At 38.3% G+C, this 27,590-nt stretch overlaps 1 protein-coding gene across 3 annotated transcripts; it reads left to right on the forward strand.

Moving 5' to 3' along the window:
* The first annotated feature begins 4,905 nt into the window (after positions 1-4,905).
* On the forward strand, positions 4,906-24,606 carry LOC127632649 (ETS domain-containing protein Elk-4-like). 3 transcript variants are annotated; one of them, XM_052111355.1, is made up of 6 exons: positions 4,906-5,515; positions 9,496-9,713; positions 18,874-19,581; positions 21,616-21,819; positions 22,895-23,011; positions 24,472-24,606. In XM_052111355.1, the coding sequence occupies exons 2-6, from the start codon at positions 9,507-9,509 to the stop codon at positions 24,571-24,573; spliced, it is 1,338 nt and encodes a 445-aa protein (XP_051967315.1). In that variant the 5' UTR covers positions 4,906-5,515; positions 9,496-9,506; the 3' UTR covers positions 24,574-24,606. The 3 variants fall into 3 exon arrangements, with proteins under 3 accessions (XP_051967315.1, XP_051967317.1, XP_051967316.1); XM_052111357.1 differs by lacking the exons at positions 22,895-23,011; positions 24,472-24,606 and having other exon boundaries at positions 21,684-21,813; XM_052111356.1 differs by lacking the exons at positions 22,895-23,011; positions 24,472-24,606 and having other exon boundaries at positions 21,681-21,804.
* The last annotated feature ends 2,984 nt before the right edge of the window (positions 24,607-27,590 follow it).

A 27,590-nucleotide genomic window follows, 5' to 3' on the forward strand; every position in this document is an offset into this window, starting at 1 on the left:
GTGTCTGCCAAATGTATAAATGTCTCTCTGTCTATCTCTGTCTGTCTGTCGGATCTATCTATCTATCTATCTATCTATCTATCTATCTATCTATCTATCTATCTATCTATCTATCTATCTATCTATCTATCTATCTATCTATCTATCGTCACAGTAGTTGTACTGTATTGGTTCTTTAAACAATTGAATAGACAGTATTTAAAAAGCATCGATCTTGATTATTTGTGGCATGGAAGGAGACCGAGGCACACATGAGATCTTACATGCTTAAACTATATTTCACTTGCTCGAGTTGTAGAACTTTCATATGGAGGATACTTACGCTTGAACCACCTCAAACTATATAGAGTGTGTGTATGTATGTATATATATATATATATATATATATATATATATATATATATATATATATATATATATATATATATATATATATATATACACACACTCACCTAAAGGATTATTAGGAACACCATACTAATACTGTGTTTGACCCCCTAATGCCTTCAAAACTGCCTTAATTCTACGTGGCATTGATTCAACAAGGTGCTGAAAGCATTCTTTAGAAATGTTGGCCCATATTGATAGGATAGCATCTTGCAGTTGATAGAGATTTGTGGGATGCACATCCAGGGCACAAAGCTCCCGTTCCACCACATCCCAAAGATGCTCTATTGGGTTGAGATCTGGTGACTGTGGGGGCCATTTTAGTACAGTGAACTCATTGTCATGTTCAAGAAACCAATTTGAAATGATTCGAGCTTTGTGACATGGTGCATTATCCTGCTGGAAGTAGCCATCAGAGGATGGGTACATGGTGGCCATAAAGGGATGGACATGGTCAGAAACAATGCTCAGGTAGGCCGTGGCATTTAAACGATGCCCAATTGGCACTAAGGGGCCTAAAGTGTGCCAAGAAAACATCCCCCACACCATCACACCACCACCACCAGCCTGCACAGTGGTAACAAGGCATGATGGATCCATGTTCTCATTCTGTTTACGCCAAATTCTGACTCTACCATCTGAATGTCTCAACAGAAATCGAGACTCATCAGACCAGGCAACATTTTTCCAGTCTTGGTGAGCTCTTGCAAATTGTAGCCTCTTTTTCCTATTTGTAGTGGAGATGAGTGGTACCCGGTGGGGTCTTCTGCTGTTGTAGCCCATCCGCCTCAAGGTTGTGCGTGTTGTGGCTTCACAAATGCTTTGCTGCATACCTCGGTTGTAACGAGTGGTTATTTCAGGCAAAGTTGCTCTTCTATCAGCTTGAATCAGTCAGCCCATTCTCCTCTGACCTCTAGCATCAACAAGGCATTTTCGCCCACAGGACTGCCGCATACTGGATGTTTTTCCCTTTTCACACCATTCTTTGTAAACCCTAGAAATGGTTGTGCGTGAAAATCCCAGTAACTGAGCAGATTGTGAAATACTCAGACCGGCCCGTCTGGCACCAACAACCATGCCATGCTCAAAATTGCTTAAATCACCTATCTTTCCCATTCTGACATTCAGTTTGGAGTTCAGGAGATTGTCTTGACCAGGACCACACCCCTAAATGCATTGAAGCAACTGCCATGTGATTGGTTGATTAGATAATTGCATTAATGAGAAATTTAACATGTGTTCCTAATAATCCTTTAGGTGAGTGTATATACCTACAGTATCTATCGACCGACCGACCGTATCTCACAAAAGTGAGTACACCCCTCACATTTTTGTAAATATTTGATTATATCTTTTCATGTGACAATACTGAAGAAATGACACTTTGCTACAATGTAAAGTAGTGAGTGTACAGCTTGTATAACAGTGTAAATTTGCTGTCCCCTAAAAATAACTCAACACACAGCCATTAATGTCTAAACCACTGGCAACAAAATGAGTACACCCCTAGGTGAAAATGTCCAAATTGGGCCCATTTAGCCATTTTCCCTCCCCAGTGTCATGTGACTCGTTAGTGTTACAAGGTGTCAGGTGTGAATGGGGAGCAGGTGTATTAAATTTTTTGTCATCGCTCTCACATACTGGCCACTGGAAGTTCAACATGGCACCTCATGGCAAAGAACTCTCTGTGGATCTGAAAAAAATTATTGTTGCTCTACATAAAGATGGCCTAGGCTCTAAGAAGATTGCCAAGACCCTGACACTGAGCTGCAGCACGATGGCAAAGACCACACAGCGGTTTAACAGGACAGGTTCCACTCAGAGCAGGCCTCGCCATGGTCGACCAAAGAAGTTGAGTGCACGTGCTCAGCGTCATATCCAGAGGTTGTCTTTGGGGAATAGACGTATGAGTGCTGCCAGCATTGCTGCAGAGGTTGAGGGGGTGGGGAGTCAGCCTGTCAGTGCTCAGACCATACGCCGCACACTGCATCAAATTGGTCTGTATGGCTGTCGTCCCAGAAGGAAGCCTCTTCTAAAGATGATGCATAAGAAAGCCTGCAAACAGTTTGCTGAAAACAAGCAGACTAAGGACATGGATTACTGGAACCATGTCCTGTGGTCTGATGTGACCAAGATAAACTTATTTGGTTCAGATGTTGTCAAGCGTGTGTTGCGGAAACCAGGTGAAGAGTACAAAGACAAATGTGTCTTGCCTACAGTCAAGCATGGTGATGGGAGTGTCATGGTCTGGGGCTGCATGAGTGCTGCCGGCACTGGGGAGCTACAGTTCATTGAGGGAACCATGAATGCCAACATGTACTGTGACAAACATCAACCATTGTGCCTGTACCGAAGCAAGCTATAATCACATGCTTAAATGACTGGCGTCCTGTTGCTCTGACCCCCATCATCAGCAAATGCTTCGAGAGGTTAATCAGAGATCACATCTGCTCTGTTCTGCCCCCCTCTTTGGACCCATTGCAGTTTGCCTACCGCAACAACCGCTCCACTGATGATGCCATTGCATCTACAATACACACTGCTCTCTCCCACCTGGAAAAAAGGAACACATATGTGAGAATGCTGTTTGTAGACTACAGCTCAGCATTCAACACCATAGTGCCCTCCAAGCTTGATGAGAAACTCCGGGCTCTGGGCTTAAACAGCTCGCTGTGCAGCTGGATCCTGGATTTCCTGTCAGGCAGACGTCAGGTGGTTAGAATGGGCAGCAACACCTCCTCATCACTGACCCTCAACACTGGAGCCCCGCACGGCTGTGTTCTCAGCCCACTCCTGTATTCCCTGTACACACATGACTGCGTGGCAACACATAGCTCCAATGCCATCATTAAGTTTGCTGACGATACGACGGTGGTAGGTCTGATCACTGACAATGATGAAAGAGCCTACAGAGAGGAGGTGCACACTCTGACACGCTGGTGTCAGGAGCACAACCTCTCCCTCAACGTCAGTAAAACCAAGGAGCTTGTTGTGGACTTCAGGAAGAAAGACGGAGAACACAGCCCCATCACCATCAATGGAGCACCGGTGGAGAGAGTCAGCAGCTTCAAGTTCCTCGGTGTCCACATTACTGAGGAACTCACATGGTCCGTCCACACTGAGGCCGTTGTGAAGAAGGCTCACCAGCGCCTCTTCTTCCTGAGACGGCTGAGGAAGTTTGGAATGAACCACCACATCCTCACACGGTTCTACACCAGCACTGTAGAGAGCATCCTGACTGGCTGCATCACCGCCTGGTATGGCAATAGCACCGCGCACAACTGCAAAGCCCTGCAAAGGGTGGTGCGAACTGCCAGGAACATCATCGGAGGTGAGCTTCCCTCCCTCCAGGACATATACACCAGGCGGTGTGTGAAAAAGCTCGGAGGATCATCAGAGACTCCAGTCACCCAAGTCATGGGCTGTTCTCACTGCTACCATCAGGCAGGCGGTATCGCAGCATCAGGACCTGCACCAGCCGACTACATGATAGCTTTTTCCCCAAGCAATCAGACTGTTGAACTCTTGATCTATCAGGATCAATAATTAGCACTGCACTTTATTCAGCTATAATCTCACACTGGACTGTCAACATATTCTCCTCAATACAACTGCTATATATATATATACACATATATATTTCATATACTCCCACTTATTGTATTGTATATTCTGTTCTATATTCTGCATTGTATATAATTATTGTGTTGTGTAAGTATGTGTACATCTGATTTGTAAATTGTTTTGTGTAAGTATGTGTACATTTGATATGTAAATTGTTTTGTGTAAGTATGTTGTTTATTGTAATTGGTATATGTCTCGTCACTGTCATGACTGCTATGTTGCTCGGAACTGCACACAAGAATTTCACCTACTGTTGCACTTGTGTACATGGTAGTGTGACAATAAAGTGATTTGATTTTGATTTGATTTGATTTGAAGCAGAGCATGATCCCCTCCCTTCGGAGACTTGGTCGCAGGGCAGTATTTCAGCATGATAACGACCCCAAACACACCTCCAAGATGACCACTGCCTTGCTAAAGAAGCTGAGGTTGAAGGTGATGGACTGGCCAATGTCTCCAGACCTAAGCCCTATTGAGCATCTGTGGGGCATCCTCAAACGGAAGGTGGAGGAGCACAAGGTCTCTAACATCCACCAGCTCTGTGATGTCGTCGTGGAGGATTGGAAGAGGACTCCAGTGGAAACACGTGAAGCTTTGGTGAACTCCATGTCCAAGAGGGTTAAAGTAGTGCTGGAAAATAATGGTGGGCTGGCCACACAAAATATTGACACTTTGGGCCCAATTTGGACATTTTCAGTTTGGGGTGTACTCACTTTTGTTGCCAGCGGTTTAGACATTAATGGGGGTGTGTTGAGTTATTTTGAGGGGACAGCAAATCTATCTATCTGTCTGTCTGTCTGTCTGTCTGTCTGTCTGTCTGTCTATCTATCTATCTATCTATCTATCTATCTATCTATCGTCACAGTAGTTGTACTGTATTGGTTCTTTAAACAATTGAATAGACAGTATTTAAAAAGCATCGATCTTGATTATTTGTGGCATGGAAGGAGACCGAGGCACACATGAGATCTTACATGCTTAAACTATATTTCACTTGCTCGAGTTGTAGAACTTTCATATGGAGGATACTTACGCTTGAACCACCTCAAACGGACTGGACCTCATTTATTACACATCTATGAACTCTTACTTATTATTAAGTGTTTGTATGCTCTGTCAGAGTGAAAGTGTTCTTATCTGGTGGTATTGATGCGTGTTGCTTCCTGTTTTTTGTGGCTGCAGCTAAAAATAAGAGTACGTGAGATGGAAAGACAGTTACCTTTGCGTTTCCTTTGTCTCTTTCTCTGCCTCTTTTAGTCGTTTTCGTTTGTAAATACAGCAGAAAACAGCGTTAAATCCGCGTTTAAATCAACTCGTGTTTGCTCAATGAGTCCGAACTTTGATTAGTCTCCGTTAGCTAGCAGGCTAGTGCGCTAAGCTAGCTGGCCACCACATATTTTAACACGATGTAAACATACGGGTTTCTGCATTCTGTATTTTATTTTGTTATTTTTTTTGCTTTAATTGCCAAAACTGCCTCAGGAGAACACAAAGCCTCTCTCAGGTGAGTTTGACAGACAGCTCTATGCTAACGTTCTAACAAAACAGGTTGCAGTTTTCATTTGTTGGACAGCCAGGTTTGTTTTTACTTTATTATTATACCAGAGGAATTTGTGGACTGAAAAGAATCGTAAATTATGTACTTTGACCTGTCTGCACGATTAAAATGTGGTTGAATTGACGTGAATGTCTTGCATTAGCAGCCATAAACAACCCAAAAAATGTTGCAATTCGTTCTAATAATTCACTTTATTAGTGAATTTATAAAGACATAATTGTTTCCTTAAATATTAATGCACAACTACACATATTCTGATGCGAGTATAAGGTTTCTTTTATTGAATATTTTGTAGGCAACTCAATTTTACAGTTCTGCCAAGCTTTGATATTATAATATGTTGGTTTGGATACAGTATACACTGATGTAAGATGATATATTAGGAGTAGAACTAGATTTTGTCTTAAACATTAGTTTAAGACATAAATGCACAAAGAGAGTTAGAGATTTAACTAGTGTCATATTAATGAACATCAGCATGCAACATCCCAGTTTTGAACTACAAGAGGAATTATAAAGTAGCCATGATGATAATTTAAGGCCAAGCTCTTTCAGGGACATTGGCGACCAGAAGTTTGGAATAATGTACAGATTTTGCTCTTATTGAAAGAAATTGTTACTTTTATTCACCAAAGTGGCATTTAACAATTTATAGTCGGGACATTAATAACATGAAAAATTACTATTACAATTCAGAACTACTTAAACTATTTTGAGATCCTTAGCATTCTAGCTGTCAGTTTGTCCAGATACTGGGGTGACATTTCACCCCCACACTTCCTGTTGCACTTGCCATAGATGGCACTTGTCTTGTCGGGCACATGCAGTCTAGCTGATCCCACAAAAGCTCAATGGGGTTAAGATCCATAACACTCTTTTCCAATTATCTGTTGTCCAACGTCTGTGTTTATTTGCCCACTGTAACCTTTTCTTTTTGTTTTTCTGTTTCAAAAGTGACTTTTTCTTTGCAATTCTTCCCATAAGGCCGGTACCCCTGAGTCTTCTCTTTACTGTTGTACTTGAAACTGGTGTTTAGCAGGTAGAATTCAATGAAGCTGTCAGCTGAGGACATGTGAGGCATCTATTTCTCAAACTAGAGACTCTGATATACTTATCCTCTTGTTTAGTTGTAAATCTTGGCCTTCCACAACTCTTTCTGTCCCTGTTAGAGCCAGTTGTCCTTTGTCTTTGAAGACTATAGTGTACACCTTTGTATGGCATTTTCATTTCAAGCATTGTGTCTGCCTTCATTCCTCAACAATGATTGACTGATGAGTTTCTGGAGAAAGCGGTTTCTTTTTTGCCGTTTTTGACTTGACCTTAAGACATGCCAGTTTATTGCATACTCTGGCAACTCAAAAACAAATACAAAGACAACGTTAAGCTTCATTTAACGAACCAAATAGCTTTAAACTGTTTGATATAATGGCAATTGAATTTCTAGTACCAAATCAGCAATTTACCATGATTACTCAAGGATAAGGTGTTTGATTGATGGCTGCTGGAAATGGGGCCAGTCTAGATTTGATCAAAAATATTTTTTTTCAAATAATGATGGTGCTGTTTTTTTACATCAGTAATGTCCTGACTATACTTTGCGATCAATTGAATGCAACTTTGGTGAATTAAAATACCAATTTCCTTCCAAAACAGCTAAATCTGTACATTATTCCAAACATTTGGCCGCCAGTGTAATCTGTGGCCGCCATCTGTTTAAATTACCTATGAGGTGGTAATGTGGTAAATAAACTAAGGTGTAGCTAAATATTTAACAAAAACATAAAATTGGTATCATTATCGTTGCATTCGTTGTAACCTCAGCTAACTACATTATAGTTAACATTAACTAATAATGAACAATACTTTTACGGTACTTATTAATATTTGTTCATGTTAATTACAACATACACTAATACACTTTTTTAATTAAAAGTTGTATATGTTAACATTAATTAATTCACTATGAACTAACATGAGCTTATGAGCAAATACATTTATTATAAATTAACATTAACTAATTATTAATGTATGTGAAAATTATATTGTTAATTGCATACAGTATACTAACATTTACAAATAGCACCTTATTTTAAAGTGTTAAATTGATAATATTGGCTGCAATGATTATGAGCATGCAGCAACCTAACTTAATGTGAAATCTTGGATCAAATAGAAATACTAACGGATACTTAAAAATGTGACCACCTATTTATACCTCAATTTTTTACTTAAATTATTATTATGGTGATGATATCTATGTTCACTTTGGCTTTAACTCGTGAAGTTTTATTTTCCCAGATCTCCTCTCCTACAGTCTGAAAGTTGTTTTCATGTCTCGCCTATGTGTTTCTATATTTGTACATTTATGTTCTGTGAGATTGCATTTTTTTTTCTCTCTCTTTTTGGCAACTCCTGGATATTGGATGAGTCAAGGCAGATTTTGTTTTAATTTAAGCAGCTTACACACACACCTTTATGTACAGTCAGTTTGCACTTACCAGCAATGCCAGGATTACTCTGAAACCAGTACCATATTAAATATGGAGTGTATATTTTTCTTGCTTTTAGGACTGAAGAATAGTTGCTCAGTATTTGGTCTGTTAAGCCTGTAGTTTGACCTAAGCAACTAATTACAAATTGAAATTGAAAATCAAACACAGCTGAAAGCTATTTGGTTCATTAAATGAAGCTTAACATTATCTTTGTGTTTGTTTTTGAGTTGCCACAGTATGCAATAGACGGGCATGTCTTAGGTTCAATATTAGGTCAAAATGGCAAAAAAGAAACTGCTTTCTTTAGAAACTCGTCAGTCAATCAATGAGGATACAATCCTTGAAATTGTCAAAAAACTGAAGGTTTTAAACAAAGATGTACACTACAGTCTTCAAAGACAAAGGACAACTGGCTCTAACAAGGACAGAAAGAGATGTGGAAGGCCAGATTTACAAATAAACAAGAGGATAAGTACATCAGAGTCTGTAGTTTGAGAAATAGATGCCTCACATGTCCTCAGCTGACAGCTTCATTGAATTCTACCCACTCAACACCAGTTTCATGTACAACAGTAAAGAGAAGACTCAGGGGTGCAGGTCTTATGGGAAGAATTGCAAAGAAAAAGACACTTTTGAAAAACAAAAAGAAAAGGTTAGATTGGGCAAAGAAACACAGACATTGGACAACAGATAATTGGAAAAGAGTGTTATGGATCTTAACCCCATTTAACTTTTTTGGGATCAGCTAGACTGTTAGGTGTGTGAGAAGTGCCCGAAAAGACAGCCACATCTATGGCAAGTGCTACAGGAAGCGCGGGGTGAAATTTGACCTGAGCATCTGAACTGACAGCTAGAATGCCAAGGATCTGCTAAGCTGTAATTGCTTCATGTGGAGGATTTTTGGATGAGAACTCTTTGAAGAAGTTTAAGAAGTTAAAAATTGTAATAGTAATTTTTTACGTTATTAATGTCCTGACTATATATTGTCATCAGTTGACTTCCACTTTGGTGAATAAAAGAACCAGTTTCTTTCCATAAGAGCAAATCTATACATTATTCCAAACTTTTGGCCACCAATGTATATTTTAATGCTAAATCTAGAGTGTAAAACAGCTGATATAATATATATCAAATAAGATGTACATAGAATTACACTTCTTTTGAACAACTTAAAATTCACAAAAAGAAATGTGCACTATCCTGTTGAATATTCAATGGAATGACTAACTAGCGGGACACAGTTATCAGCTGTTGATGATAATCTCAAAATGGTAAAATTAGGTTCATTAATTGGCCAAAAATTAGCCATTTTGAGATTATTGCTGCCATACTTCAATCGCTTATCTTTCAGCCTTTGTCAGGATATTTTCCTGACGTGTGTCATACAGACTGTGAGCGTAAACTGAATTGTGTAACATTCCCCTCTTCTCTCAGTAACGGAGAACATGGACAGCTCGGTGACCTTGTGGCAGTTCCTACTGGAGCTTCTGCTGGACTCCAACAATGACCAGCTCATCTGCTGGACCAATGAGGATGGAGAGTTCAAACTTCTGCAGGCGGAAGAGGTGGCCAGATTGTGGGGCGCCCGCAAGAACAAACCCAGTATGAACTACGACAAGCTCAGCCGGGCTCTGCGTTACTACTATGACAAGGTGTGTATTATCTCTAACACTGTATTCTGAAATGACTCGGCAGAGAAGACTTGTCAGTTCAAAAAATGAACACCAAAATGAAATTCAGTCATTATTTACTCATCCTCATGTCGTTCTTTCTTTAGAAGAACACAAAAATATGTTTTGAAGAATGTTCACACTTAATACTGCTCCTTCCATTCAACAAAAGCATACATTGACCACAGAGACTCAAGCTTTAGGGAAATAAAAAAACCCAGCCCCATTAAAGTAGTTCATAGACTTCAGAAGTCAAACGGGAGCTTTGTGTGAGGAACAGACCCAAATGTAAGTCGTTATTCACTGAAATGTTACACCTTCCATGTAGCTTTAAAATCTCATTTTCACTTCTGCATATTCAAACTTGGTGCTTCATATGTGGTTACAAGATACCCGACAACCAGTGGCGTTTGACAACAATTGTGGGATGTGTGATATTTATTAAAACAAACAGATTTCAAGTCTGACACATTAAAACAGACTTGAAAACTTATTTCTGGTACTTTTCAAATGCTCTTTACGTAGATATATTAACAATTTAGCCTCGTCCTAGACCCAGACTTTCAATACTAAAGTATGAAAATCCATTATAAAATGCTACGCAAGATTTTATTTTATATATTTATTTTGTTAAAAATGAATAAAATGTAATTAGTAAGCAATTGCATAATACATTTATGTTGAAAACTCTGTCCTCTTTTCTGCCAAAGAAACACATTAAGGAAACTGTTTATTTTTATTGTTACATTGATCGTATATTTCTGCATATTATTAAGGTATATTTCATCACCTTCATTACTGTATCCTCTTTATTTACTTTTAGTTTACAGTTTTATTGTGTGCATTGCATAGACCAGTGGTTCCCAAAATTTTTACAGTGGCGTACCTTCTTCAAATAATTAACATCCTTTCGCGTACCCCCTCTCTAACACTGATAAATTCACACAAGGTCATTTGAAAATATTTCTGTTTAACACAATTATCTTTGTAAAACAACTCCCTTATATTAAACATGCTATATTTGTACATGTTTTTTACATGTTATATTAATCATATACATACTGAATAAATGGCTTACCAATTGAGATGGGAATGCTAGATATGATATAATTGTGTAACTTAAATTCCCCCCTCATCAAGTTGCAATATTCAATAGTGTTCGGTTCTGTGCCTGGAATTGCGCATCATTGCAGGTACTGCATTGCCGGCCGAATTCGAGCATTGCGGGTAAGTATCTGAGTAAGCTCAATGAGCTTTTTATGTCACATTTGACACTGTTAGCAAGGTTGATCACATTTGCTAAAAAAACATCATGCAACAATGTAAAAACAGGTCTCTACCTTGCGAGCAAATGTGATTGAAAATGACTGCATGTGAATATGGAAAATTATTTGGTGCTGCTGAACGTCTGACACCTGTCATCGAAGCTTATGAACTTATACCATCAGAATCAAAACTCCCTATGCATCTAACCTTAAATACAAATGACGTTTTAAACTGCCAGGGATAAAAATACGACTGACATGTGCGAGTCTGGTAAGACAGTGAAGTATTTTACTTGCTATCACTTTGCTATCACTTACCTAATTATATATATATATATATATATATATATATATATATATATATATATATATATATATACACATTTATTATAACCCCCCACACACACACACACACATTGATTCCTTAAATTTTCTTTAGTTGGTCTTAAATTGAGGTCTTAAAGTCTTCATAAAACCTGCAGAAACCCTCATAACTGACATAAAATATTCCTTTGCAAGCTATTTGCAATTACTGGCTTCAACCACAGATGTCACTAGAGAACCCAAAGTTCTGTAGTGTAGCTTTAACAAAGAGTGAAATGAATATAGGCAGCATCCCAATGTACTTGTACTATGCACTTAAAGAGTGCACTTTTTTGTGATGGAAAGTGTCTACTCTTTAGTGTGTAGCTAGAAAGGGAACAAGTAATTAGGACATACTTTCTCATCATAAAATCTCATCTTGAAACCAAAGACCCCTCGGACGCATTTTTACATGTGTCCTGTCACCGTACAATGACCTGTCAATCATCCGGTTACAGTTATCATGACATACATGTTCCTCATTTCATTTTGACTATTTTTTATTGGTCTATTGAACCATCTATTTAATCAAACTATTTAACTTTATTGTTTTACTAAGTCAGAAAGACAGAACACTTGAATGAAATTGTGCTGGACCACTTATTTTTTCCATTGTCAGTGTCAAATACTATTTACATCATTACAACAGTCCCCTGAAAGAGAATCTGTAGTCCTTTGCTATTTTTCAGTAATGCAATAAATGAAAAACATAAAATGAGAACAGACAATTGTTTTCATTTTGTTCATTTTCTGTTTGGGATATTCCCATTTTTAATGGTTGTGGTGCTGACACTTAAGATTATTTATAAAGAAAGAAGCTCTGAAGAACACACAGCATGGCAACCAGTACAAATACAATAGAAAAGAATGCATGATGTAAGATGAGGATTATTAATCACTCATAAACGTTTCTGATCAATGGAAATGGAGCCCTTGATCTTTCGCAATTTAATGAGGCGATCAGCGTCTTCGTACGACAGCTAGAACAAATAGTTTCTCATCTGTTGAACCAATGCAATGTTATCATTTAAAAACGTGATGAAGTGAAGATGCACCATCAGTCTCACCGCCATGTTTGTAGTTTTTCACATATGGCAATTGTAGTTCTGATGCGAACAGTCAAACTCTTCTTCCGTCGAGCAAGGTATTGTGGGTCATATTAGACGAAAAAGTGTTCATGGTTCCACACTTCGTAAATCTACTGGAAATAGTAGACCATCCGGGCAACTTTGGGACAAAAATGTTCACATACTATGATTTGGGACACCCTAATTCTAATCTCAGATAAAGAGATACATAAAATGTGCCTTGGCAAGACAAAGTAGGTGGCCGTTTTTGTTTCCTGTTGTCCTATTTTTAAATGGCCATATGTTTATTGCAATTTTTAGGTTTGGCCCTCTCACCACCTACACACACTCCTGCTCTCCTGTGGTTTCTTTGTTATTGTAAACACACTGCAATCAGGTGTCCGCTGCTCTGAACTAAAAAGAGGGTTGTGCGTCTGTTACCGCAGTGGGCAGCATTAAGTAAGTCAGCAGGAGTTTGTTCCTGAGTGGAAGTCGCATGTTTGTGGTTTGGCAAGCTCATGGCATCTTTAAGCCTCATCGTGGCACCCCTGGCAAGGGCTATCGTTTCTCCACATTCCTCGTGGTCTCTCAAGTCAGGTTAATTTACTTAATTGCATGTTGTTTTGTTTGGTCAAAAGTGAGAGTGGGAAGGAGAACGCCACTGATTGGCTGTTAAAAACGAACATGTGAGGGTGTGCAATGATGTTGTTTTTTTTTTTTTCATCCAGTTGATTTGTTTGAACAATTGTTTGTTTTTTATATTCCAACTGTATTATGTTCAACCCCAGTTCCAAAAGAGTTGGGACAGTATTGGAGACAATTGTAGACAGGTCAGGACTGTTGGAAGGCAGATCTAGCACCTGTACTCTCTGATTACGCAGCCATGCAGTTGTAATCCAGCCAGTATATGGTCTGGCATTGTCCTGCTGGAAAATGCAGGTACGTCTCTTGATGGCAGTATATGTTGCTCCAAAATTTGTACATGTCTTTCAGTGCCTGCAAGTTTCTTTAATGCGTGTTGGTCAAAGAATAGATTAAATCAGCCTGGGACACATCAGGGTTTATTTGTGCCCTCAAAAGGCCCTTTGAAAATGTTGCACCAGCACCTGCTTTGGAAGCACCCATGCAAGTAATATTACATGTTATGTCATTGAAATGCACATTTGACAGTACATCATTGATTTTGAGGTTGGGATGCAGATGAAATTATGATATTAACAACAGTAACATCTGTGGAAAAAATAAACACCCAATTTTTAAATGGCTAGTCCAAAAGAGAGGGGAAGCTCGCACATAATGTATAGAAAAAGTCTTAAAATGTTTTAGTTTATTGAGAGGCCCAAAAGTGAAAAAAGTTCTCAGTTCGATTTACATCATCATCAGTGTCACGTTAACAATAGCGCACATGATTCCATTTATAAAGAGGGAGTATTTACTGCATTTGTACTAATAGAATTGACTTATAAATATACAAATGTTTGCTTAATGTTATAGACATATATTGCCTCTTTATTTGGTATACCGGCATTCACATATATTAATAAAGTAATAAAGACAAGTTATCAAGAATCTACGTGTATATATCAGGAGATAGAGATGGACACAAATTACATAAAAATTACATATCCAAAAATTACCCATTATATTATTAAATCACAGCCATATACCAATAATATACATTATTCAAAGAAGAATTGTTGTATGCATACAGATCAGTAAAGAATTATTGTTTTGTCTTTTATACAATAAACTTCAAGAAATGTAAATTATGTTAATACAAATGATGTTCGTGTATAATTCAAAAACATGGGCATAGTACAACAATCACCCGATATTCAAAAATGTCTGCATGTATTTACAAATGTAAACTTTAAATAGTTATATATGCAAATATACCATGATTCAAATCATAAGCATTGTGCTAATAGAGATGCGTCATAGAGAACAGCTGAGAGACATCTTGTTCAAAACACATTTTGTGAAAACTTCCACTCTCTTTTGGAATATAGCATGATTTTTGTAGCTTAAGCACAAAAGCTACTTCGAAATGTAAGCCCTTTCATTATTTGGCATGGATGCCTTTACAGCATCCATGCTGTTGGTTTACTTCTAAATGGCTAAATTGAAATATTCTGACAGTGTGACTAAGTTGGGTCTTCTTTACAGATGAACTGCAGTCATATCTTGGAATTTCTGAAGGCAAACAAAACAATCAGAAAGCATTACAAGAGTACAGATTTTACACAGATGGAAAACTGATAGCTTAGTCCATAATTATGAAAATGCACCATAGATCTTCGATTAGTATCCATAGTTTTAACAATTATATTTGTTATAGTTCATGGTAATCATAGGTAAACCCATGCATGGCTCCTCACTACCATAGTTAGTTTCTATTTCTATCAGGAAGACTCGCAGCCTTGAGTGAAATTGAAGATGAAATTTATTTTATGAATATAAAACAGAAAAGTAATCTCTCTCTTTGGCGTAGGCCCCGTCTGGCGGTCTGAAGTTGTAGGACTCGGAACCGTCATATCCTGCCGGAGATAGGAGGCAGGGGTGAGGAGCTTACCCCCGTGCAGGATGGGACTCAACTGATGGTGGGGTGGTGGAGGTTGCCGCGTTAGCACACTGAAACAGCAATGTGATGGATTGTGAGCAGACTTATAAAGCAATGGCTTACATGTGATTGACTGGGAATTACCCAGCTAATGGTGCGATGATGTACATGCTGCTAGTCTTCCCGCTAGAACTACGCTGTGCTTACACATAAAGAAGTATGGTATTTTTGTAATGAAAAAAACAGCTGTCTTAAATATGTTTAGAAAGTTTTTCTGCCACAACTACCATAGGCAATACAGTACAGTAAGTGTTACTACTGTAAATCCATAGTAAATGTTTGTGTGTTGTGATTTTAGAATTGAAAAGCCTTCTATTTGATGTTTTCTCCTGTTTTCTTTGTCAGTGCCATTTAGAATGAAGGGCTGTTTGTTTTAAACTAGTTTCATCACTGAGACATACAGTAAGAGTTTTGCAACAGACAATTCTATACCGCATTCAAACGGGTTTAGCGATCACAGCTGCAAATCTTATTGGTTCACATGCGCATTTAAAATAGTTTGTGCGGTTGAGACCTGTCTGCAAATTACCGCACCTGCTCTGCCTTCATGCTGCTACGATTAAGCCGTGTGGATAATTGACCTGTGTTTCATTCCGCTTTTGATGCGAGCAAAATAAGCTCCAAAATAGTGCTGCACGATTAATCATATCGCAATCGCGATGTCAACCTGTGCGATTATATAACGGCAAATGCTGTGATTTTATTAAATAAATAAGTGCATGTGTGGACATGACAGCCCATTCTTTCTGAGAGCTGTTTGCCCATTTTCAACACCGCTAATAAAAAGATGACCAGTCAGTCTCAGTTTAGGGAGTGGCACGTGTGGTCATGTCATGTGAGTTTCCGGTGTTCAGCATGGAAATCAGGTGACGATACAGTGTGGAAAATAAGTATTTGAACACCCTGCTATTTTGCAAGTTCTCCCACTTAGAAATCATGGAGGGGTCTGAAATTGTCATCGTAGGTGCATGTCCACTGTGAGAGACATAATCTAAAAAAAAAAAATCCAGAAATCACAATGTATGATTTTTTAACTATTTATTTGTATGATACAGCTGCAAATAAGTATTTGAACACCTGAGAAAATCAATGTTAATATTTGGTACAGTAGCCTTTGTTTGCAATTACAGAGGTCAAACGTTTCCTGTAGTTTTTCACCAGGTTTGCACACACTGCAGGAGGGATTTTGGCCCACTCCTCCACACAGATCTTCTCTAGATCAGTCAGGTTTCTGGGCTGTCGCTGAGAAACACGGAGTTTGAGCTCCCTCCAAAGATTCTCTATTGGGTTTAGGTCTGGAGACTGGCTAGGCCACGCCAGAACCTTGATATGCTTCTTACAGAGCCACTCCTTGGTTATCCTGGCTGTGTGCTTCGGGTCATTGTCATGTTGGAAGACCCAGCCTCGACCCATCTTCAATGCTCTAACTGAGGGAAGGAGGTTGTTCCCCAAAATCTCGCAATACATGGCCCGGTTATCCTCTCCTTAATACAGTGCAGTCAGCCCTGTCCCATGTGCAGAAAAACACCCCCAAAGCATGATGCTACCACCCCCATGCTTCACAGTAGGGATGGTGTTCTTGGGATGGTACTCATCATTCTTCTTCCTCCAAACACGGTTAGTGGAATTATGACCAAAAAGTTCTATTTTGGTCTCATCTGACCACATGACTTTCTCCCAGGACTCCTCTGGATCATCCAAATGGTCATTGGCAAACTTAAGACGGGCCTTGACATGTGCTGGTTTAAGCAGGGGAACCTTCCGTGCCATGCATGATTTCAAACCATGACGTCTTAGTGTATTACCAACAGTAACCTTGGAAACGGTGGTCCCAGCTCTTTTCAGGTCATTGACCAGCTCCTCCCGTGTAGTTCTAGGCTGATTTCTCACCTTTCTTAGGATCATTGAGACCCCACGAGGTGAGATCTTGCATGGAGCCCCAGTCCGAGGGAGATTGACAGTCATGTTTAGCTTCTTCCATTTTCTAATGATTGCTCCAACAGTGGACCTTTTTTCACCAAGCTGCTTGGAAATTTCCCCGTAGCCCTTTCCAGCCTTGTGGAGGTGTACAATTTTGTCTCTAGTGTCTTTGGACAGCTCTTTGGTCTTGGCCATGTTAGTAGTTGGATTCTTACTGATTGTATGGGGTGGACAGGTGTCTTTATGCAGCTAACGACCTCAAACAGGTGCATCTAATTTAGGATAATAAATGGAGTGGAGGTGGACATTTTAAAGGCAGACTAACAGGTCTTTGAGGGTCAGAATTCTAGCTGATAGACAGGTGTTCAAATACTTATTTGCAGCTGTATCATACAAATAAATAGTTAAAAAAATCATACATTGTGATTTCTGGATTTCTTTTTTAGATTATGTCTCTCACAGTGGACATGCACCTACGATGACAATTTCAGACCCCTCCATGATTTCCAAGTGGGAGAACTTGCAAAATAGCAGGGTGTTCAAATACTTATTTTCCTCACTGTAGATGCCGAGCAGACCGACACTGAACTGGTGGCCAGAAAAAAATAACACAAACACAGATCACAGCTTTGCGATATATCTTCATTTTATATTTAATTAAAGTTCATATAATATGGGAGCATGCCATGTAAATAAACACAAACTCCAAAACTGTCATTCTCGGTTCGGTCAGAGCTGCTTCAACCAGTCGTGGAAGAGACACAATCTGAGTGGGAGTCGAGACCGGGAGAGATTTGAAGTTCCGCCGGCTGATGCGCACTCTAACACGGAGACTCTCGTCTCTTACCCGCGCTGTTTGCATAATTGATGAGATCATCATAAGATCAATCTTATGTGAAAATTAAAATTACAACAACAATAGAATGTGTGTGTTTGTGTGTTTGTGTTTTTGTGTGTGTGTGTGTGTGTGTGTGTGTGTGTGTGTGTGTGTATACACACAACAACAACAGTTCTAGTGGTTTGATTGAGTGAACCACACTTTTATATCCAGTTTCCTTTTCAAAAGAGTTTTTATAAAGTACATGTTACATCCTGCGTAAATGTCCCTGATTGTTTGGATAATCTTATTTTCGTAAAAATTCGTATGTTCTTATATATTGTTCTATTTTATTTAGGTGTAATATTGTGAAAATAACAAGTTTGCAGTAATGCAAAGATATTATTTAATTTTGTAAAAATATTTTTATTGAAAACACTGCATTTATAGTTGTTGTTGTTGCTAGTTTTTATGTTTGAGTTGAAAAATACACATTTCAGCATTGTCAGTAATCTATTTGTGCATTTTCCTTGATAACCAAGCAAGTTGACTCATGATACATTTTGTTTATTATATCGCAATCGCATATTGCAATATTAACTTCAATAATCGGAATATGAAATTTTTCCCAAATTGTGCAGCCCTACTTTCAACTATATTGTGCACAGTTGAGGATGAAATGCCCAAAATCGGGAACATCATTCTCAAAGTGATGGATTATTAGTGAGCCTCGACCTATCCTTGCTCTTTAAGGACTAGGCTTTTTTGGAGGCTCCTTATATACTGGAACACGATTGCCCCACCCTTATATCATTACCTACTTCACATTTCATCTCATCTGGTTATTTTTTCTCCTAAATTGACCCTGTTTCAAATTTCTTGGAATGTGTTGCAAGCATCAATTGCAGAAAAAAGTTTGTATCTTCAGAATGCAATGCTGTTGATTAGGTAAAACATGAAGCACATGAAGAAATTGCTCTTCTATTGGCATTTTGCATATTGTACCAACTTTTGGGGAATTGGGGTTGTACAACAAATTAGTATTATTTTAAATATTATTTTTTAATAGTTTTTTCAATTCCTCCCACAGAACATCATCAAAAAAGTAAATGGCCAGAAGTTTGTGTATCGTTTTGTGTCATACCCTGATATCCTAAAGGGTGACCTTATGGCTAGAACAGAGAGTGCAGACGGGAGTTCTTGTGGGCCTCTGCCCCTTACTGACGAACCTGCAAACATCACCAGGGATAAAGACAGCAAAGCAGCCCCGGATCGGATCAGTGGACTACCAGGCCAGTCCAAAGTATCCAGTCGGAATGACTACATCCACTCCGGCCTGTACACATCTTTCACTCTGAACTCTCTGCAGTCAGGAACGCAGCTCTTCAAATCCATCAAGATCGAAAACCCAGGAGAGAAGCTCATGGAGAAAAAAACATTTCAGGAGTCGCCCCAGCCACACTCCGTCATCAAATTTGGGACCATGAATCAGAGCAGACAAACCATACTGTCCACATCAGAGAGGTCTGAACTTCCCGGTCACCCTGCTCAAGCCAAGCTGCACACTCCAGCAGATCCCCAGACCAAACAGACAGGCATCCCTCAAGTAGTGTGTGCATTTGTGGAGAGTCCCTCCACAGAGAATTCCATGACCGACTTCCCACTCTCAGGAATCTCCTCTTCACTTCTCCCTCATTCTGAATCACCATCTTCTTCTCCGATGACGGATTCACATGAGCTGGTGATTGACAGTGAAATTGAGTCCATCTCCTCCCAGCCTTCAGATTCACAGCTGCAGGTGTGACAGTGCTGATGCCAGCATTGCAAAAATAATTTTCTTGCGTGGTACTTTTGTGTTGTTGTCCAGTAAAATGTTTAAACATCCTTAAAACAAGATACATTTATTTGAAGAGCAAAGTGATGTAAGATGTGTAGTCTTATTTCAGAGAGATTTTTGCTTTAAACAAGAAAAGTATTTGCCAACAGGGTGAGAAAAATTAAATCAAGTTTATTTTTCTTATGCTTTTGTCAAATCGTTTTAAAGGAATAGTTCACCCTAAAATGAAAATTCTCTCATCGTTTAAATTAAGATTTAAGATTAAGACAAATTAAGATTTTTAGAAGAATATCTCAGCTCTGTAAGTCCACACAATGTAAGTCAATGGTAACCAGAAATCATAAGGTCCAAAAATGACATAAAGGAGATATAAAAGTAACCCACACAACTACAGTGGTTAAATCCATATCTTCAGAAGCGATATGATAGGTGTGGGTGAGAAACAGATCAATATTTAAGTCAATATTCAAGCCATCTTTGAAAGTCAATTCCACACCCCATGTGAAAGTGAAAGTGTAGATTTACAGTTAAAAAAGGACTTAAATATTGATCTGTTTCTCACCCACACCTATTTTATCGCTTCAGAAGATATAAATTGAACCATTGGAGTGCTATGGATTACTTTTATACTGCTTTTTGGGCCTTTGAAGTTCTGGTCACCATTCGATTGCATTGTATGGAACTACAGCTCTGAAATCTACTTTCTAAAATCTTTTTTGTGTTTTTTAGAAGAAAGTCATACTCATCTGGGATGGCATGAGGTTGAGTAAATAATGAGAGCATTTTCATTTTGGGTGAATTATCCCTGTATAATCCAGAAATAAAATTATGTTGGATTTCTCTAAAAATAATTAAAGATAAATACAAATCTTATGTCTGTTTGCTTCTCCAAATAAATTTGTTTTCATTTTTTTTTGTATTTTTTCCATATTTAAAGCAGTAGGTAAAATTATTTCCAGCTAGCCTAGTTTATGGAGGACTTGAGACAAGCCTGGGCATTAAAATTTATCTCAAGATGCATTTTATTTTGTACTAATTCTATTGTTCTCAGTCCTGTTGTTTTTGAACACAAGAACGTCCTGTATGTGGGTCAATGACGTTGTGCTCACTTTTTTTTGGCTGGATTACGTTATTAAAAATTACTTTAAAAATGCAATTTAAACAAAGCAATTACTTGAATACACTTTTACTGTGATGAACATGTTTTAAACTAAGTATGTATTTATTAATTATTTCTTAAATTAAAAGAAATAAAAAATGTCTAAGTGGTGTAACCATCTGGAGACATTTAAGTAAAAAGTCTTAAAAACAGAACATTTAAAAAAGAAATGCTGTCATAAGCTGTTTGGAATAATCCTTTATGTCTTAATTAAGCAGTCAAAATGTTATTAATACAATAAAAACTTTTGTCTAACAATACAAAGTCAGGTGGTGTAACCAACATTTAGGTAGCCATTTTGTTGTCATTTGACATGAAAAAAAAAATAAATAAAAAATAGAGAAGGCCACTTTAGACACTCATGACTGTGTGTGAAGTTGGTATTATTTAGAGAAAGCACATTTGTATAGGTCAAATGGAGTAACACTAAGAAATCTTCTTGATATTTGAATCTCAAATATTCACGACTTTTAAAAAATATGTTTTACCATGAAAAATATGTTTTAATTTGTATTATTATTTGTATTTGTTTTTAGGAATTGAATACCTTTTACATGATGATTAATGCTCTAAAAAAAAAAAAAGAATTCTAACATTTATTAAACTAAGACGGACCAACAAAGATTACATTTCTACGAACTTGACACAGGTTTTAAGCAAGATTTTCAAAAGATTCCTTTTTTTATCACATTGAACAACCATTAGACAACATTTGTCAATGACCTATGTATTCGCCTTATATAATAATGTGTCTGCTACATGAAGAATAATATATTGTAAAAAAAACACATTTTCAAATTTGCCTCGCTTTATCTCTCTCTCTCTTGGCGTCTCAGGTCCAGCCCTTCTTTGTTTTCAAGGACAAAGTACCAGCTTCTGATATGTCACAATCTTTACCCAGCAGTCATAGTGGGAAGTCTAAGAAACCCAAAGGCTTGGAGTTGATGCCCGCTCTGGTGGTGACCAGCTCTGACCTGAGCCCTCTCAATCTATCCAGCCCCTCCCTCCCTATGGCCTCTCTGACCCCAGCATTCCTGCAGGTAAGTGATCTCCTGACCTTCCTGCTCTTAGATGTACAAGGATATGCTTAATTTTTAAGATTTTGATTCTTAAGGATCACAGACCATCTGCAGTTCCCTGACAAACCCCATGAAAGGTCATCTATTCCATTTCACATTAAGTATTGCCAATCCTAGTTTCACTGTTTTCTTTTGTCCACGTGGGTATAATTTATAAGCATGGCACATCAAACCAGGATATACATTGGCACCAAAAAGCATTTGGACAGCAGAAAATATCATTTTTGCATTCTCCATATGCTCCAATACCAAAATGGGAAAACAAAAACACCAAAAGAGGAAAAAGAGATTAGTTACTACAGACAGAAGAGAAATGATGCCTAATTTCCTGTTGCTCCCTCAGCAGCTGTATTTGAATCCCCATCACAGCAGTGGTGACCATTTTCTTTTAAAAGTAAATCCAGGGTAATATTAAACAATAAATATTGTTATACATTTACACACATTTCTTTTTTAAACTTTAGTTAGATTTACACTGCAAATAAGGTGGAAACACACCATCAGAGTCCACTAGGTTGTTTTGAGCGTTCTTACATTTTAAAGGCACTAGAGGACAGTAGTGCACCACTTCATCCAGTGGAACTCCGTTGAGGTGGTTGGGGGGATTTCAAGACACTCATTGGTTATTACTTGAATGTAATCATATGGTGAGGTTTAGCTGGATGCTACTTTGATTGATCACCTCGTTAAGGCTTCCCAATCTTTGCATATATGAGCACTCATACAGCTCACCCCAAAGAAACACCTCCTGCTGCGTGTTCTGCGAGATGAAAGATTATATATTCTTTAATTTAAATCTATTATTTATAGTTTTTCATGAATTGCAGAACCCTTGCCCTTTGATTAATTCTAATAGCTTTTTAAAATCTCGTTAAAATACTTTTAATTAAACCTTTATATGTTGAGGTTATGCCTCTTCCAAATGATTTGTGGTATGATGCTTATGAGTGTATGGAGAGTTCTTCTTAATGAATGCGTACTGGAAAAAAAAATCCCCTTTGAGTAAAAGTCTGAAAAAAGTTTGTGTTTGTTGCAGACGCCGCTGCTTCTCACCCCTAGTCCACTTCTATCCAATATCCATTTCTGGAGCACGCTCAGTCCAGTTGCACCCCTCAGCCCTGCCCGAAGACAAGGCACGCATACACTCTTTCAGGTCAGTCGCTCAAATTCAAATTATCCACCATATAATACAATATAAAATTAAATCTCATCAAAACCCATTCTGGGCGTTTTCACACTTCGATTGCACCTCCCTTATTCTCAGAGGTCTCTTTTCATATTATATTGTTTGTATTCAAACCGCAATACGTTTTGCACCATCAATCTGTTCTTGCGGAAAGCTGTGCATTAGGGCTGTCAACAGTCCTGTGTAGCAATGGATGTTTTGACATTTGTTAATGTTTAACATGAGGGCAGTGTCCAAATATTAACACATACATCATAGACAATGGCTTAAAAAAAATGGATAGGAGGCAAATAACATTTTTGTTCCTGCTCGAGTTTACAACTGTCCCATTTTAGCTGGGACATCCTGTATTTTGGCCAAAATAACAACATTGCAAATGGGATGCCTATTGTTCTATATTATTGTGGGCAGCGAAATGTCTCATGTTGAAGGCTTTGTGTCCCATATTGAAGCATGAAAGGCTCAGGCAGCGAGACTCTTGAAGAGGACCCCCTGTGTTAAGCCAATAAAATGCTCAAGCATCCCATATTAGCGTGAGACATTCAATGCGTTATTACATTGTGGTCGCTCGCAACTGGTTTGGGTTACCGGACCTTAGCGCATCTCTTTGGGTGGGTAAAGCCAACGTCTGTATTATTTAAAAAGAGCTTTGCTCTGCTTTGTCTACTCTGTAACATGTACATGACAAATGGGTGCATTCCATTCAGAAGTGATCATCCTTATGCCCTATTCCCCACATAGACTTTACCTTCCACTGTAGGAGGGCTGAAAGGTATAATAAAATGGTTATTCTGAACTCGCTTATTAAGTAAATTTTTATTGAAAACTCTCTTGTAACGATCTTAGAGTTTGGCCAACATTATTGTTTTCCCTTCCAAGTGGCCTGTGAGGATATTTGGAACACAGTATATGTCTTCTCGTGGCAATCCCTGATGAAACAACATGTCCCACATGAAAATACCCTCATGAAATCCAATCTGACTGTTAGGACTAAGACGCATTAACAAAAATCTGATTTTAATCAGATTCCAAACCACCTTAGTATATGGTTTGGATCAGGCTTTTAAAAATCTAATTTTATGTGTTTTTGTCCTATTTCGTTATTGAAATGTTGCAATATCGTGAGAAAAATTAATATCGAGATAGTATTGTATAGGCACAGCCTCTGTCCAGATGAATCATAACCCAGACCGTTTTCAAGTCGACTCTTGTGTGGGCCCTTGGTGCACAGCGAAGTTCGGAAAACAGTTTTCAAACAAACCAAATGTTTCAAATTCTGAAGTCAATCTGACTTTATTTCATGCCAAAAACTCTAGTGTGAAAATGCCCTAGGGCACATTGAGATGCTCAAAGTCTGACAATAAAATAACAAAATTCCAGTAAAAATACTTCCAATCTTTCAGTGTCTCTTCTTTTTCATGTATCAGTTTCCTTCTGTCCTGAGTTCCTCCCAGTTCACTGTACCAGTGCATACTTCAGACGGCACCAACACACCTGGCCCTCTCTCCCCCGACCCACAGAAGACATAAAGGGGAATATTGATTTGCACACTTCATCTTTGCCTCATATTCTTGATGGACAAAGTCAATCAGATCAACCTCGTTCTGTTAACCTGATTTGCCCTTGTTCAGATTAAGAAGATTTATGACCATCGATAGAGTGTCAAGAGTATGATGTCACAGATCCGTTTGGATACCGTTCATTTGTTTGTTCAACAAGCCATTGCATTGTGTCTGCAGGATAATGTAATTCTATTGTTTCTTTTTGTAAATGTGCTGGTCTTCAGGAATTGGCTTTAAGAGAATTAGAATGGTGACTAATGGCAGATGGCTGTTGACTTACCTTACACAGCTGTTAATAAGTTGCCATAATGTGAGTCATGTACTTCTTGAGGATTTAGGAGAAGAAATTCTCAAATGACGTAGATACCAGGTGTTTGTTGATGATATCCCTGTTATAAGATGGATAAAGAGGGATCGTTTTGTATATAATCCAGCAAGTTCACCTCGCCTCAACCAATGTTTGCCTTTGGTTTGGGACAGCCCTCAAACAAACCTGCCTTGCCAAGCCAAACCACCCCTTTTTGCCTTGTGATTTTGATAACGGTGACCTCTGTTTTATCTTGTACCTTTCTTCATGCTGCACTTATTGCCATGTATTAAGAGTGTTTGTCACTTTAACCACCTGAACAGCACTTAAAAAAGCAAGCTGCACTAGGTCTTATCAAGGACACTCCACTCTTATAAGGTAAAACCTTAATTCAAGAGCCACATGAACACAATCACCGCATTAGAGATGATCATGTTTTGATATGGAAGATCTTTTAGGCCAGAAGCATACTTCAAAAGAATATTCTGGGTTCAGTACAAGTTGAGCTCAATCAACAGCATTTTTGGCATGTTATTGATTACCACAACAAATATTTTCAACTCCTCCCTGGAATTTTCCTTTAAGGAATAGCTCACCCAAAAATAGTTCACCCAAAAAGGACGTTTTCAATTTAACTCCTTACATTGGAAAACAGTGTTCTAACCATGACACACATTTTTAAGAGGACCGTTTAGTAGGCCAAATTGGTCCCCAACGCCATCAAAGCTTTACCTTAATACCGCCAGATATGAAGCTGTGGTGATTGTCATGCAAATCTTTTTGTAGAAACCATTTACTTTCTCTGAAGACTGGAACCCATTAGAACCGATTTTAGTTGTGTGTGAAAACCAGAAGAGTTGCTTTACTTGAGTGGACTGCTGATTCACCATTAAGCTAATGGAGCGTGCACAGCATAAAATGGCTTGGGAATGGCTTCAACCCATTCCTGCACATATCTGCTTTTCTGAAAAGCATTGCTAAATGTCTGTACCAAATTGTGCCACCATTGGATCAATGAGCTCATTGCAGTTTTCGGTTTGTTCTATCGTGGAAAGTTTCTTTTGTGCAATGTTACGTCTCCACTTATAAACCAATATAGAAAATCAATGCCCAAATGTTGCACAATATATAACCCTACCTCTAAGAGTATCTCTTAAACAAACACCAGCCATGATCTGCAACTGACGTACATTAGATTCAAAACTGGAATGAAGCTTAAATGCTTACACTCTTTAACAAATCAGAAACTGAGCTCCCGGATCACTTCAAGTGCAATGATAATAATAGAAAGGGAAATAAAAAAAAAAAACATATTGATAAAACCAAAACAGGAAATGCATCTCATATTCAGGTCTCAGGTATTGTAAATTATTACCCACAATCTATATACGTTCACAAAGCGTTATGTGCACACAATTTTCAAAACTGGCATACTCTGTATTAGTGTCATAATGTGAGGTGAAATCCAGTAGAAATGTTTACGTGAATGGCGAACTCACACCCATGCTAACAGGGTGTCTTCTAGTCATGTTGTCGGTTGCAAATAAAATATAATTAGGCAACAGTATTGTTATTTGTTTCGCTTTTCTGAAAGGCTAGTTTATTGTCTTCTGGTGCTGAAAAGAGCTACGAAACTAAAACGTAACTTCAGCTATTTAAAGAAGTGTTTTGGGTTAAATACAGTACAAATTAAGTTCTATCAATAGCTTGTCTCGCAGTTTATAAAAACAAAACGTGTTAACAGCTACAGCCCTTACAATGCATGACTTACACTGTAAATGGATTTCTGTCAACAAATTTTTCCGTGTGCCGTTCCGTCTCGCGCACAGCCTTTAATTGTATGCTCTTTTTACCGCAAACCCATACTGATGCGTTCAACGCATGTGCACTATGGATTCTTTGCGATACTTTTTTAGTACAATCAATTGCGGATGCATAAGACACAGACTCGCCAAGTCTCGGACATCTGGGCTGCACGTGGACTGTTTGCGTTTACTGTGCTGATAATTAATTTTGCGTCATGCGCACTATGTGCGAGATGTTGTGGCATGTGGAAAACCAAACTATACTTTGGCCTTAACCTAGAATAATTCTTTAAGGTAACAGGCTAGATCATAAACATAGTTTTGAGGACAGAATTTGTGTATTGCGCACTGTGTGCGAAACATAGCGGCACGCGAAAAAGCGAAGTACAGTATTGTTATGTTTTACTATTCTGAAAGGCAAATTTATTGTCTTTTGGTGCTAAAAAGAGCTATGAACTAAAACAACTTCAGCTATTTAAAGAAATGTTCTGGGTTAAATACAACTTAAGTTCTATCAATAAATTCTGCAACAGAAAGTAGTTTAGACTCGTCTCGCAGTATGTCAAAACAAAAAGTGTGAATGGCTTCACCCTTACAATGCATTTCTTTTATTGTAAGTGGATTTCTGTCAACGAATTTGTTGTCTGAATTATTTTTGGCATCGTGTTGATAAGAGCACAAATTGTATATAAAGGTTAGGATATACTTTGTTTTTCTATGTGTCGTTCTGTATCGTGCACAACCTTTCAAAGTATACTCTTTTAACCGCAAGCTTATAAGGATGTGTTCAATGGATGCACACTACTGTGCCAATGACGAAATTTGCGTTCTGTGCACTGTGTGCGAGATGTAGCGGCATGCAGAAAACCGAA

This window comes from Xyrauchen texanus, chromosome 39 (assembly GCF_025860055.1).
Source record: "Xyrauchen texanus isolate HMW12.3.18 chromosome 39, RBS_HiC_50CHRs, whole genome shotgun sequence".
Lineage (NCBI taxonomy): Eukaryota > Metazoa > Chordata > Actinopteri > Cypriniformes > Catostomidae > Xyrauchen > Xyrauchen texanus.